The sequence below is a fragment of the Pseudorasbora parva genome, chromosome 16, assembly GCF_024679245.1.
Source record: "Pseudorasbora parva isolate DD20220531a chromosome 16, ASM2467924v1, whole genome shotgun sequence".
Classification (NCBI taxonomy): domain Eukaryota; kingdom Metazoa; phylum Chordata; class Actinopteri; order Cypriniformes; family Gobionidae; genus Pseudorasbora; species Pseudorasbora parva.
In genome coordinates, this window is record NC_090187.1 from 15,115,542 (window position 1) to 15,131,698 (window position 16,157).

Genomic DNA, 16,157 nt, shown 5'->3' on the forward strand with positions numbered 1-16,157 from the left:
ATGCAATGCTGTTTTATCATATTATGGCTTGTTTTCCCCCAGTGGTTCAGTGCCGTTTTCATTGTTGGACGTTGTGAATGGTCCCCTAATTCCAAACTGTACTGTACCACTTTTTAGGCACTCTTCCACTGGGTTACTGGATTTAGCGCACTATTTCTGTACTAAAGGGTGGAGCTAAACTCTCTGCAGAACGTTGATTGGTTGAAAGAATCGTCACTTGCGCATACTTTTCCGGCTGTGTTTTTTTTTCTTGCAGCCTTGGCTCAAAGTGCATTGTCGCCTTGTAACAACGGCCACATGCTGCGAAGCAAGAACAAGATCTGTTGTATGTCCATGTTCTTTACTGTACCGCTTTCTTCTTTGCGCAAGGTTGATGCCAATCGCTACACCATCGCTTATCATAAGCATACTGTTGGTGGTGGAAATGCAAGCCGGATCAGGGTTTACGGTCCCGAAACGAACCATATCACACCGTTCTGATGAGCCATGAGATTATTTGAGTTGTTTGAAAGTTATGCTATAATGCTGTGTGCATTTGCCTGGCGGCTACTATGACACACTTTGTTGCACACTGCAGTAAGTTAGATCGATATTAGGCTTGGTAAAACGGTACGGTGAATCAAGAAAACAAGATTTAAATAATAAAACTGTTGAGCTATTTAACCGATTTGTTTTCTGTCGATGAATTATCCAAACAGTTGCTCACCTGTCTAATAAAACACAATATTTTATAGAGTATTAAGTGTTTCCATGGTTTCTACAAAATAAAACCAGAAATTGAGGGTAACACCGGTGTGATGTCATTGATAGGTGATGCACGGACATGGTCCGTGTCCTGGTTAAAATTGCTAATTTCACTGAATTTAAACATTCTTGGAAACATAAGTACACAAGTCAACAAAATATATAACACTGTTCTAGTGCAGGGGTAGGGAACATTGATTTTGGAGAGCCACTTCCCAGCTGAGTTTAGGTCTAACCCTAATCAAACACCTGAACAAGCTAATCAAAGTCTTCAGGATTACTAAAGTTACAGAAAGATGAGTTTTATTTTTTATCTTTTTTAAAGTTTGGAGCTAAGCTCCGCAGGGCAGTGGCTCTCCAGGATCAACGTTCACTACCCATTCCAAGTGGTTTTTAGATATTTTAATCAAAATATCTTCTTTTTCTTTTGGCTGTTCCCTTCAGGGGTTGCCACAGCGAATCATCTGCCTCCATCTATTCCTTTCCTCGGTTTCCTCTTCTGTCAGACTGACTACCTTCATGTCTTCCTTCACTACATCCTTAAACCTCTTTGGTCTTCCTCTTGACCTCCTGCCTGGCAGCTCTAACCTCAGCATCCTTTTACCAATATATTCACTTTCCCTCCTCTGAACATGTCAAAATATCTTATATATATATGAAATATAATGAAATTTTGCAGAATTATATATTGTAAATTAGGGCACATTTTTTTATATATGTAATGTATGTGCCCCCTTAATACTTAATCAAAATAGCATTCTCCTTGAAATTACATCTCTTATGACGTTTATCTGAGCAAGGTCAGGACAACATGTCACTCACGAAATTGCAGCAATGGCGAAATAAGTTCAGTCACGTTGTGTGTCAAAGTCATGAAAGGGTTAAGTTATGTCCGGCTGTGACGTCAAACGATTTAATGTTTTGATATCGACAGAATTCCGGAAGCCTCGTCACAGCAACTTGTATAACAGGTTTAATGCCGTTGAAAGCGGCGTAATATTTTCTTTTTAGTGACGTGTCGTTGCAATGTAATGTTAAATCTGAGGTCTTTCTGAATGTAAACCACTATGACAGTCGTACATGACCAATGAATCATCATGGGCAACGGCATGAATAAGGTAACCAGCGTTACATCTGTATAAAGCATTATTGCGAACGCTTTCTTGTCTGTCGGTGTCTAATGTCAAAATCTTTATTTATAAATGTGACACTTAAAGAGACGCGTGACACGAAACGCTGTGCACTGATTTTGATAGATACTAGCCTACGCATTACAGTCTCTGATATTACCTTGTATCTAAGGCAGTTATCCTTCATCAGCGTATTTTTTTAGCGTTTATTTTCAACTATTCAGTGCAAAAAGTACCGTGGTAACGTTACCAACGTTTTGAACGCACCAACTTTCACAAGTTTTTAGTTAAATTCTACAAGCTTACCACAACGTTAAAATAATTTTTAGTTGTTAAATTGACGAAGCTAAGTTACTCTAATTACTAATCGATGCACTGAAAACGTTGTAAAAAAAAAAAAAAAAAAAAAACCTATTTGCCATTTTCCAACAAATTAGGGCCCCAAAAGCATTGTTTATTTATGTACTTATTCGTTCAGTTTTACATCTTGTATATCTTAAGAATCTACAAGTGCCCCCTCAAAAAAAAAAAAAAAATGACGAGTGCGTGCCAGGGGTGAACTCAGGCTGTCCTCAAAATAATTACTGTAACTTTAATCAAATGGGTTTACAAGGGGGAGTATGATTTTCACAGCATTAAAATTAGACCTATTGAAATCCTTCTCCCCTCACGGCACAGGTTTACAAGTCACACTATTGAAAATGTTAGGGTTTGACTGATAGCAATGTGCTTGTACATGTGCTTGTGGGGGGAGTATTGAAATGTGTCTGTATTAAAATTAAAACAAGGAGTTATTATCACGTTAAGTAGAATCACAGCAGTAGGCTACTTTTAGCAGCAACTGACAGTATGGAGTATTTCAGTACTATGTTCAGATTTAAATTGAGAAAGTAAAGTTTTGGACCATAATATGTAGGAAACCAATAAAATAAATTAATTTAGAAAAAAATATATTTTTTAACATAAACTTTACACTTTGCATTAGGCTACATCTGTGACAATAAGTTGATTTAGACTCTGATAGACTATTAACTTCAAAACATCTATCTATCTATGAGTGTGTGCGTGCGTGCGTGCGTGTGTGTGTTTGTGTGTCATAGACAGTAAAAGAAATGGACGGAGGGATCCCATTGCCTTCTACGGCGTTAAGTGATGTCAGTATAGGAGCACTCACTTCCTGATGGCTGAGCGAACTGCGCAGGCTCAGACTGAGCTTGACGACGTAGATGTGACGTGAGCCTCCTGTCTGACAGCTGTAGGTCTTCTAGTAGATGTGGAAAGTGAAAGCTGAATCACGTTGTTTAAATATTTTCTCCCGTTGCTTTTGGCTCACTACGGGCTTCTCCCCATTCTTCCCCCTTGACTTTATCAGACTTTATGTCTCCACGTCCCCCTGACTGTCTCATAGACAGTAAAAGATTGCCTGCGAGCGTCTCCTCAGGTCTATACGGTAATTTCTCAACTGTGCGACAGAGTCGCGTTGGTTATGACGCAATAGTTAGCCTATTTTTACAAAAACAGCTTCTACGGGGCGATAGTGTAAGATACAAGGTAACGGAGCCTTTAATGCATTGTCGTGTTTCTTTAGAAATAAACAATGGACAAATGGAGTCTTTAAATGCCTCTGATGTAAATTCACTGTCAAAGTGACTCAAAAATGAATGGGAGTCAATGGGATGCTAACAGCAGGTGATGGCTTGGTTAGCAATGGCAGCCCCTAGGGGTGGAACGCTTTCCGAGCGCTAGATTACCCCCTTCGTGTGTGTGTGTGTGTGTGTGTGTCATAATTTAAATTGACAGTTGGAGGGTCTCCATTAGCTGCCATTCTATGAACTATTTTTAATTTCATGGCACTCACTCACCTTCCATTCGATTTAATATTTATTCTAATCTATCTGTCAATCAATCTGTGTGTGTGTGTGTGTGTGTGTGTGTGTGTGTGTGTGTGTGTGTGTGTGTGTGTGTGTGTGTGTGTGTGTGTGTGTGTGTGTGTGTGTGTGTGTGTGTGTGTGTGTGTGATTGGTAGGTTTAGGGGCAGTGGCTGTAGGGGAAGAGAAAATATGGTTTGTACAGTATAAAAACCATTACGCCTGGAATGTCCCCATATTTCACAAAAACAAATGTGTCTATATCAAAATTAAAATTTTGAGATTATCTATCTATCTATTTAGCTAGCTAGAGCTATCAATCAAAACTCAAACTGTTTTAAACTTTTTCAAACTTTCTACTCAACCCTCTTCCAAGCCAACTTAAAGTTTGTCTACTTTCTAAAATGTGCAAGTGTGCCATCTACAGGACACACTGCAAACATTGAATTAGCTTGTACATTAGAAAATGCATGGGAATTTTGTCAGTCAAAGTGGATTGTATTGTCATTTCAACCATATACAGTTGGTACCGTACACAGTGAAAAAGAAACATAATTCATTTTATATAGATTAAAAAATGAACTAGAACATGAGGACTATACGTAGTATAGTAAATGTAGAACTAAAATCCATAATGCTAATAATACATTTACACAGAAACTATATGCATCATAGTTTATAGGGGGAAAAACGTGATTAAATATAATTTTTTATGACATTTCATATGCATTGCTGAATGTGAAAAGAGGCATGCAAGATGAAGTTCATGCAGGGTATTCCTTTAAATGTAAAATTAGCAGTTTTGCTTCTGCAATTATACGGTAGCAAAGTTCTGTAGTAGACGTAGATTTCCGAGGGACACAGCCTTTGTTCACATATTCTGAAGTCATGTGGTTTTGTATTAAACCCTGGCATGCGCACATCAGTCTTCCTTTATTTATTGTAAAATGACAGTTTTTTTTAAACCCATAACCCTTTAGATAAAAGGGAACCTGATCGAAAAGCAATTGCTCAATTTATTTGAATTGTTGATTCATAAGCTATATAATGTAAAATTGAAAGAATATATAAATAACAAGGCTTTTGGGGCCACTGACGTGACTAATAATTTGTTTTATTTCATTTTTTAAGATGTCATAGGCCTACCACTTTCAAAAAGGCATGTTACATAAAAACATTTATTTGCCTCAACTTATTAAGTACAGGAATATATTTGATGAATGCAATGTAAAGCCTACCTTCATGAAACAAAATTAAATATTATTATTTAACCACCGCTTCATGCAACAGGATATTAATTTCAATGTGAGATTAATTTTGCTTTGAAAGCTTTATTCCTTACCCTGTCGAAGTGTACTGTTTGAATCTTTATTTTTTTTGCCATCCTTTATCCACACTAGTTCACTTTCTGCTTATTTATATAAGTAGGCCTATAGACAAAGCTTCCATCTATGTGCTTGCTGTGTGAAAAATGTATCGATAAACAGATATGCTTAAGGAAGTGTTTAAACTTTATCCAAAAATGAATAATAAAATTAAAAGAAATATCTGATCGTCCTCCATTAGGTGGTCGTTATGTATGTCATATGATCAGTAAAAAGATTTGCCAAGGCAATGACTGACACTTTTGTATTGCTTTCCAAAGAGCGGCCGTTTTCAGCAACACAGTGTCCTTACGAAAATGAGCCATGGTTTTACTCCAAATAAGCAACCCCCCCCCCCCATGCTTTTTTAGGCTGATACCAGCAAATTGACTGTAGCGCAAACCTTAGTCAATTACATGGTTTATTTAAATACTCCCCTCCCATAAATTTTGAGTCTGAAAGGTAAACTCCTACAAATGTATATGCAATAAGATCAGCTGCAAAATCTATGCCTTTTCATTGCTAATTTTAAATGTCAAAAAAGTGTCTTGGTATGCTGAGGCATTAAGATTTCCCAACTCCTAAACAAAACAGCCCCATACCATTATCCCTCCTCCACCAAACTTCCCAGTTGGCTCAATGCAGTCAGGCAGGTAACTTTCTCCTGGCATCTGCGAAACTGCGAAAAGTGTGATTCTCCTGTGATCACTCCACAGCATGCTTCCACAGCTCTATAGTTTTGCCATGTTTTACATTACTCTATTTCGATTCTTGACATTGTACTTGGTGACAGTCTGATAACACACACTTTCTATTTCCAATACGTACAGCAGTTGCCCGTGGAATATCTAGCAGGGATGAAATTTCATGAATTAATGTATTTCAAAGGTGGATTCCTATATCCCACGCTTGAGATTCACTTAGCACTTCAGAATTACCCTTTAGCACCCATAGCATTGCTATGTGCTGGATTGTATACAGATGTGGCAATGAATCTGATTTAAACACCTCAATCAATAATTAAGAAGTGTATCTCAATACTTTTTCCTTATAGTGGACCCAGCAGCCATATCACCATGCAGTGTTTGCCTAAGACTGTTTGCAATAATTATGTAGTGCAGAGTTGAGCTTAGAGGTGTGAGCAAGGTGTTTAGTGAGGTCAGACTTACCAGTGGGCTTTCACCCTGTGTGCCCCACTTTAGTGATAGGGGGCACTATAATGTAAATAGGCACTGTTCTTCAGATGAGACATGAAAGGTCCTAATTCTCTGAGGTCAAAAAAAGGCACAAAAAGTAGGTGTGCAACACCAGTGTTCCTCATTGGCCTTCTAACTCTATCATTCTACTCTCCTTTTCTACTCTTTACAAAAAAACAAAATACAAACCAGGTAAGAGCAATTGCTGCTAAACAAAACTATCAAATTAAAGCATAAATACAGTATTTTTTGTATTAAAAAAACTATGATTTTTCATTTATGATATAATACTTAATTTTTAATTTAATTTTAATTTTTAAAGGTCTTCATTTTACAAAAACCACGTGCAATTTTACAGAGATGTGAATACAATTAAAAATAAAATGACTTACCAAATTAGTTTTTTTCCCCATAAAATTTGGATTTTCTTTACAGTGCGCTAATGTGTGGTGAGTATACTGGAACCATTGCACCGTGCATGTAGTATAAAAAAGATATGAGGTGTACATTCGCATGTAATCAAAGGAAAATGATCTGTTACTTTTTATCCTTAGTTACATTACATGACATTTTAAGACGTAAACTGAAACCTTTTTTTTCGAACCAATTGATTTTAAGAACTTGGCACGTGTTCTGTAATAGAATTCTATATAGTTTTCTTTTTTGTGGAATCTATTTTATGTCATTGACTGATACGTCATAAAGGTTCAGTATTTATTCTTATTATATGTGATGGAAATTCTAAATAAATATTGTTTATTTTGTGCATAGGTTGTTGATGGTCTCTATCTAGGAAATATAAGAGGTAAGCAGAATTTTTATTTTATTTTTGTGTGTTGTCATTAAGTAAAAAAAAAAAGTATTTTCATAATGTACAGTAAACATTCAATACTAAACCTTAGGGGTGTGCATTGGCACTGCCTTCACGATTCGATTCGATTACGATTCACCAGGTAACGATTCGATTCAATTCGATTCTACGATGCATTGTGATGCATCAAAATTCTACTGCACACAAAGCAAATTTTTCATCAGTCATGATGCAATACAAGCAGATATTAAACAACAGATTGTATTGGCTGCTATGTGTCTCCTGTATCTTTGACATAAAAGTTATTAAATAAAATAAAATGTAATTAAATAAAATTAAATAAAATGCAATTAACCCTTAAATGCATGACTTTTTCACCAAACATTCTTACATATTCAGGTCGTTAGCGACCCGGATCTATATTTAACATGGATAGACCTCTACCTGTCGTGATAATATATAAAACTCCTGATTTTAGAGTAACAGCTACAGAAGAATAAAATAAAACCTATTTCGTTACCTTTTGGAGCTTGGAAGGATTCAGTTTGAGCAGATGTTTAATACCATCATCATATGACCTCGTCAGAGTTTACCAGTAGATTCAGCATCTGCCTCATATTCGCGATCTCCAGCATATTCTCCAAACTCATTTTCTTCAAAATCAATATTTTGATCACTGACAGCTTCTTGACCACATCCATCATCAAGAGACAGGACACTAACATATGATTGTGTTTAGTACTTGCTCTCTGAAGTAAATCACTAACCCATTTCAAGTTTTGCAGATTATAATTATTGTTTCGTTTTCTGTCAGAGGTAACTATGAGTGAAACGTCACTTCATCATTGGGTATCAGACATTGCCACCTTGTGGAATAAAGGGGAATTGCACATAATCGATTATGGCACTTTGCCGCATCGATGCTGAATCGTTCATGCCCCGCATCGCAATGCATCGCCGAATCGATTATTGTTGACACCCTAACGCCTGTTTCACACATACTCCGTCTGCAGTGCGAATGCGGAGCATATTTTTTTCCGTACCCATGTTAACGGATTACAGCTTTCACACTGCACGCGGATGCGGTCCGTCAGTCCGTTCCAGGAGCGACGATCGTTTCCGTACCGAGTCTATTTTTTGCTGTGCTGCACTGCTGCATTAAAGTGACAGAACATTGTTCACAATAAAATAAACATGTACTGAAGCGAAAATCTAGTTATTTCACCTCGGATGCATATCATTTAAAATATACTCTTGTTTCAAAGTCAACACATGGCTTTTTTCTCAAGTAAAGCAAGGAAAAGACACCTTACATGGCATTTAGGTTAAAAAAAGTGCCGTAATGGATTGCACTTGTCCTTTCTTGAAGGTGGAAAACAAAGTTCTTTATGACCTGCAGGATTTCTTTTAAAAGGGTTTAAAAAAGAAAGAAACTACAAGAGTGGCTGTTTTTGAATAGCCTATTGTAAGTTTCTAATTTAAAATGTGTGTGATTTTAGGCAATAACCTATGTTTAAATGTTTTGCCATTTGTGTGAGCTAAATCTAAAATACTATGCTATATAAATATGAATTTATGAATTGAATAAAATGTTGTTTAAATGTAGTAGATCTACGTTAACCTGACTTCTATGAAAGAGTAAACAAAGAGAGTTGCAATTCTGACGAGCCATGTTCAGTAACAACTTTATGGATTTTAAATAAAAAATAATGAATAAATGCTGTGTTTGTGGTATGCAACAGCAGATCAGTTGTGGACTGCAAACGCATTATATGTAAGCAAAACAGTGCGTGCGGCTCCTGCATCGCATACGCAACGCAACACGCATCGCATACGCACTGCAGATGGAGTATGTGTGAAACAGGCATAATACCATTAATGAACTGAGTTAAAGGGATAGTTCACTGGAAAATGAAAATGATCCCATAATTTACTCACCCTCAAGCCATCCTAGTTGTATATGACATTCTTCTTTCAGACGAACACAATCTGAGTTAAATTAAAAAATGTTCAGGCTCTTCTGAAGCGAATCAATAGCTTGATGCGATGTCGTCATACTCAATTCTAGTCAGAATATGAGTCTGATACTCCTCCATTGGGCTGGGATTATGGGGCATGTTCCAACCGAACCAGAAAAGACCTCAATTGGATAGAGCTACAACCAATCAGAGCAACGGAGCGACGCATAGCGTTAGTTGTCAAATGGCAACAGAACTCAACTGCACTGTGTTGCCAAGTCTGCGGTTTTCCCGCGGGTTGAAGTGACCTCAATTATGTGATATATAGACCCAGGAATGCGATTTTTAGCAGGCAACCTTGTTGAACCCTTGTCGAACTTGCTCGGGTATCCATCCTCTAGTACTTACCAGCACGATCATCATTTCTAATAGTGAATAGTAGAAATAGTGAAGGTGAATGCATATACGAACAAGTTCTCCGTTTAGGATTAGAACAAGTTCAATGCAAAGTGCCTTTGATGGCGTGAATGATTACGTTACTGTTTATCATCTGTCCATCGTCGATCGTGACAATTTCATTGGTCCGAACAGTTTCTGTTCGGGCTTAATTACTTCTCTATGGATCAAGTCCAGACCGAACTGCCTGAGCTCAAATGTTGTGGGCGGGGCTGAGTTCGGCTGGCGTCCAGGCTAGCGAATCAATGGGTTTTTGTTACAAAAATATCCCTATTTAACAAGTTATACAGTAAAATATCTAGCTTCCGGCAGACCGCCTTTCGTATTCAATTTACAATGAAAGTGTAGCGCCTCTCGTGGTTTAAAATGTTTACGCTTTGTCCAACGTTATCGTCGCACCAGTTAGTCTTTTTTCGTAAGTTGAATACAGAAGGCGGTCTATTGTAAGTATATATTTTACATTATAATGTGTTAAATACGGATTGTAATGATTGTAGTGTTGCTCCATGCAACAGTTCTAGTGCAGCAGGGACGAGGGGTAGAGGGTGCCGGAACTAATTTTTTTTGTTGAAAATCTGTAGTCAATGCAAGGTCGCAATCTTCCGAATTTTTTTGGTCTCGAAGAAGCTGGATGCAGCAGGGGGTGTTGATGGATGGATGTAGCTTTGTTTCAGAGCCTCAGCCACATACTCTTCCATGGCTTGCTGCTTGTGTATGGAAAGTGGATAAATCTTCTAGGCACTGGTTCACCAGGTAATTCAAGGTTATTCATATAATCCAGTTATTCAGTAGCGGTGGCTTTGGGAGTGGCCTCGTAGGGCAGCGAATCATTCGGGGAATTGTTGTCTTTCATCCACATGAGACAAATATATTTTCTGTCTTTTCTCAGTCCAGAAAGCACCAAATTCTAAAATAATTTCACATTTCTACTAAATTGATGACCCAGGTAAATACAGATTAATCTTCCCAGCGCTGAAATACCCCTTTAGATCTTTCTGTTAGTATGTCAAGTATACTCACAGGAAATTTTTGAAGGGGTACTTCAGCGCTGGGAAGATGGATCTGTATTTAAACTGGGTCATCAATGTAGTAGAAATGTGAAATTATTTTTGAGTTTGGTGCCTTCTAGACTGAGAAAAGACAGGAAATGTATTTTTTTCTCATGGGGATGAAAGACTACAATTCCCAGAATGCTTTGCTGCCCTGTGAGGCCATTCCCAAAGCCACCTACTGGATTACTGTGGCTGAGTTGGAGAAGACACTACAAACTGAATGTGTCTGTTCAATATAATGAATGAGTCAGAAATTAATTTGAGAAGTTAAAAGACTTTCATTGCTCACCATAGCTCCGTTTAAATGAGTGCCTGTAGATGCGAGCTGAGTGCTGTAAGTGTGATCTCCCATCCCCCATGCGCGGGTTCAAAACATGCGGAAATGGCTCTCTCTGCTGGCTGTAGTCGTTAGCCTTTGGCCAAATGTTCCTCCTATGATGCAAATATCGTCAATTTGCATCATAGGAGGAATGATTCCAGAAATAAAATGCATAAATCTCTTGTCTCAGGGGGATATGAGGGGGGAAAGCACAATCATTTGAATATACTTCAGGGTTTCTACTGATACAAAGCCATATGCTAATCGTAACCCTTTAAGTATATTTTCGATAAGTAAATAATGTAAATATGATGAGAAGTATAAAAAGTTAGCTGAAAGTATACTTTTCTATTTTTAGTTTAAATCAAGCGACAACCTCCCCCAGTTTCCGCTGAAGCCATTTCGGAAGTAACTTAAACTGCAGTTAATTCGACTGGCCACTAGGGACATACTGGAGCCGAAGCTCATTGAGCCCCATGTTAAAATTCCCAACTTTACAGCAGAAAAAAACAAACAAAAAAAAAACATATATACAGCCTGGTACAAATTGTGTTTTTTGGTCTACACTGCAAATGTCTTCATGACAACTGTGAGGGGGGATTTTTTTTTAAAATAACTTATTTGTTTACATTAATTAAAGCCTAAAAGTTCTGCATAATTAAGGGCATGGTTACTTTAAGAGACAGCGGAAAAATGGCTCTCCACCTGTCACTCAGTCATCACGTCACCTCAGCTCCGCCCATGTCCCGCCTCTTTGTGGGTGACGGCATGGACTCTATGTCCATATTGTTTTTCACAGTCTATGGTTTTAATAAAGCATAGCACACTTGAACAAACTTCTTTTTTGTAAGGGGTTACTTTACTAAGGTTGCGTCTGTCTCGTGGGAGTTTGTACAAATACACACAAAGATAAGATAAACCTAAAGAGGCAATATTTAATAAGTCCACACAATAACCCACAAAAACAGAGTAGCATGCAACAAATCAATGAACTGAAGACCCCGGGCAAAGCAAATGGAACTGAACATTTAAACGACCCTTAATTAGTACACAGCAAAACATAATCAGTCATGCTGTCTAGTCATACAACAAATGACTAGACAGAAGGTGGAGAAACACAAAAAGTTCAAACTAACATAACCATGACAGGGTCTCAATCAGCTCCCTAGCTCCCAAGGCCGTGAATCAGCATGGGCAGTAATACCCTGGTTCACTATACATTAGGACACTTGCCATAACTGACGTCATTGTACAACATCACTACTGGAATTTATGAACAACAGCAGAACTGATATCTTTCTGACGTTATTAATATTAAGTACATCATGATAAATACCTTGCTTGTTATGTGTCTTAGCCATAAATTTAATTATAACATGTAGCTAGATTATGTTCATTACTGTCTAGCCATTTTTGTTTATGCTAAACTATAATTAACTAATGGTTGTGTGTGTATATATATATATATATATATATATATATATATATATATATATATATATATATATATATATATATATATATATATATATATATATAAACATTTAGCCTACCATGTGTGTAGTGAGTTGGCTCACGTGATTTTGATTTGAACACTTAAGTTGAAAACCGCACATAGTGGGCACATGCTAAACACAATTCTGTCCTTAAACAGACTCGGAAAACAGAGACAGTCTGTCCCGCAATGGCATCACCCATATCCTCTCCGTGTGCAACAATGCCAAGCCTGTGTTCGAGGTAAGAACATTGTTCCACAGAGACCACAGGGAGAGAACTTTTCCATTTATGCTCTGACACTGTAATGTATTGACAATGAGGAAATGTAACTTCTTAATTATACAAGTTCACAAAAATAATGTGACTGTATAATAACTTTAATGTAACAAGATTTAGTGGTTTATTTCTAGAAATGTTAAAGCTAAATGATGCCGCTTGTTGCATTTAGTTCAGTATATGTGTTAATGAGCAGCAGGGGGCAGTCATGATAAACTGTACAGCTGCTGTTCACTTTATTTTCCATTGTTAGTTCCTCCTAAACATTGTATCCTACATACAATATATGGGTTCTTTCTGGAAACATTACATAATAATAATAATAATAATCAACTTTTTATTATTTAATTACGTTTTAATCAAATTGAATAGGTTACATAAAATAAATAAATAAAAAACTTGTATTATGCGGTTATCTGGAAAAAACACTACTTTTGTAGTGCTGTATGTCAAAATCATAATCAGTTTTGATGTCTAATTAAATGTTGTATCTCATTATGCTATTAAATAGAAGCAAATTCACTGTTGCAATTGTATACAGGGCTGGTTGATTAAATAAAAATATCTCAGACTTGTTAGTTTTCTACTACCATATGCGAGCAGCAAGACTCGTACTCAACACTGTGAACAGAATGACACGTAAGCACTGCATCTCTTAAGCGCAGCTATAAAGGTGTATTTCAAGTATCTAATAGTTTTTGCTCTCTCCATTAGGACATGACCTATCTTTGCATTAATGCAGCTGATGCCTCCAGCCAAAATTTGTGAGTCACATTTACTGCAGAACACACACACAATAATGGTTTTTATACTGTACAACCCGTATTTTCTATCCCCTTACACTGCCCCTACCCCTAAACCTACCCACAGGAAACATTCAGCATTTTTACTTTCTCAAAAAAAACTTTATAAGCATTTTGAAAAGTGGGGGCATGGCCAATGTCCTCATAAGTCACCTTCTCCTGTAATATCTGTGTCATACCCATGTCATTACAAATGTGTGTCCTCATATTTCCCAAAAACATACCCCCCCCCCCCCCACACACACACACACACACAATCAGAAATATATAGACTGTACTTATACCAAAATGACTTTCAATATGTTTAAACATTCTAAATCATATTTAAAATGGCTCGCTGTTGAATTTTATTTTTCAGAGTAATTTGAAAACTACAGCTGTTCCTCACAGTCACATGACTTTCTAATGATGACAAGTAATATTGCAGAATTATAATGTCACTAATATATTTGCGTGTACAGTACTTGTATTGCAAGGAGCAAATGTGCCCACAAAGTTTGTAAATCCTGATTTTTTTTTGACATTGTGAGGACATGATTTGGCCCCACAGGAAAAAAAGCTTATACATCAAACTAAATTGTTTTTTAGAAAACGTAAAAATACAGAAAGTTTTCAGTGAGGGTTTTGTTAAGGTGTAGGAGTAACAAAATGTTATTTGCTTAGTATAAAAGCATTATGCCTATGAAAATTCTACATAACAATATAAAAACAGTTATGTTGTTGGGATAAAAGGACATATTTTTGTCTCCGTATGGAAAACAGATTATAAACCATATTAATGTATGTTTTCTTGAAAATGCAGAAAGTTTTCTGTGATGGTTTGGTTTAGGGTATAGAATATACAGCGTCACATTTTCATTTGTGATGGTATGGTACATGAAAACAGCTCTCTTGCTCGTTTGATGTTGTTTAACTGTATCATATGTTATAAATATATATATGTTTTTTGAAAATGTTTCTTTGTGAGCTGAGCTTATTTGTTTCCATTTCTCCTCGAGAGCCTGCACGAGTGTCAACAGCGCAACCTTATTACATCTGTTCATTACTACATTATATATTATTTTCCACTATTGGTCGCCACTTACACTAAATTAATGCAGAATCATTCTTGCATTTTGATTCCCTAGATTTTGTTTTTGATGTTTTAATCAACTGATTGTCCTGTTGGGCAAGTAAAATTATTTTTCATTTGTCCCTTAAAAAAATCGACTTGTCCCGGACAAGAGGACAAGCATTAATGTCCAGTCCTGCACATGTACATAAGTATTCACAGCCTTTGCTTAATACTTTGTTGATGCACCTTTGGCACCAATTACAGCCTCAAGTCTTTTTGAGTATCATGCTACAAGCTTGGCACACCAATTTTTGGGCTTCCATTTTTCTTTGCAGGACCTTTCAAGCTCCATCAGGTTGGATGGGGAGCTTCGGTACACAATTTTTGCACCATTTTCAGATCTCTCCAGAGATGTTCAATCGGTTCAAGTCTGGGCTCCTACTGGTCCACTCAAGGACACTTACAGACTTGTCCCCTAGCCATTCTTTTGTTATCTTGGCTGTGTGATTAGGGTTGTTGTCCTGTTGGAAGGGGGACCTTCACCCCAGTCTGACATCCAGAGCGCTCTAGAGCAGGTTTTTATTAAAGGTGTCCTTGTACATTGCTGCATTCATCTTTCCCCTGATCCTGACTAGTCTCCCAGTTCCTGCTGATGAAAAAAATCCCCACAGCATGATGTTGCCACCACTATGCTTCACTGTAGAGATGATATTGTCCAGGTAATGAGTGTTGCCTGGTATCCTCCAGACATGATGCTTCACATTCAGGCCAAATAGTTTCATCAGATCAGAGAATTTTGTGAGTCCTTCAGGTGCCTTTTGTCAAACTCCAGGTGGCCCTTTACTGAGGTGTGGCTTCTATCTGGCAACTTTACCATACAGGTCTGATTGATGGAGTGCTTTAGAGATGGTTGTTCTTCTGGAAGGTTCTCCTCTCTCCACAGAGAAACACTGCAGCTCTGTCAGAGTGGTCATAGGGTTCTTGGTCTCCTCCCTGAATAAGGCCCTTCTCCCCAATTTACCACAGGTGGACTTCAATCAAGTTGTAGAAACATCTCAAGCATGATCAGTGGAAACAAGATGTGTCTAAGCTCAATTTTGAGTGTTATGGCAAAGGCTTTGAATACTTATGTGCATGTGATGTCATTTTATTTATTTGTAAAGATTTAAAAAAAACTTCTTTGATGTTGTCTTTATGAGGTATTGTTTGTAGAATTAAGGGGAAAAATAATTAATTGAATCCATTTTGGAATAAGGCTGTAACATAACAAAATGTGGGAAAGGTAAAGCGATGTGAATATTTTCCGGATGCAGTATATAACAAAAATTGGCAGAGTTATTTAAGTCTCATTCACAGTTATCAGGAAAAAAACGCAAGTAAAGGTGTCGGCAACTTTAAGCAGTATGCTCCCTTCTTGTTTGCATTTAACACTGGTAGTAAGTAATTATGGTTTTGGGGAGATTGGGGTGTTTAAGGTTCCCCTACTTCCAAAAATTGATTCCATGAATCCCTATATTTCGACAGCTGAACTTCAACCTACTGACATTTTCAAGGGACTCTTTCATTAAATAAAAAGAGAACTCAGTGAAAACTGTGACTCATAATGCCACTCTTACTGTAGTATTACCT

General features: G+C 37.2%; 1 protein-coding gene across 1 annotated transcript in view; it reads left to right on the top strand.

Moving 5' to 3' along the window:
- The first annotated feature begins 1,648 nt into the window (after window positions 1–1,648).
- dusp22a (dual specificity phosphatase 22a) overlaps window positions 1,649–16,157 on the top strand; it is a 55,940-nt gene continuing 41,431 nt past the window's right edge. The window contains exons 1-4 of the mRNA XM_067419787.1: window positions 1,649–1,862; window positions 7,074–7,107; window positions 12,553–12,635; window positions 13,386–13,435. Of these exons, the coding sequence (XP_067275888.1) occupies window positions 1,842–1,862; window positions 7,074–7,107; window positions 12,553–12,635; window positions 13,386–13,435 (188 nt within the window). The 5' untranslated portion in view covers window positions 1,649–1,841. The remainder of the gene's footprint in view (window positions 1,863–7,073; window positions 7,108–12,552; window positions 12,636–13,385; window positions 13,436–16,157) is intronic.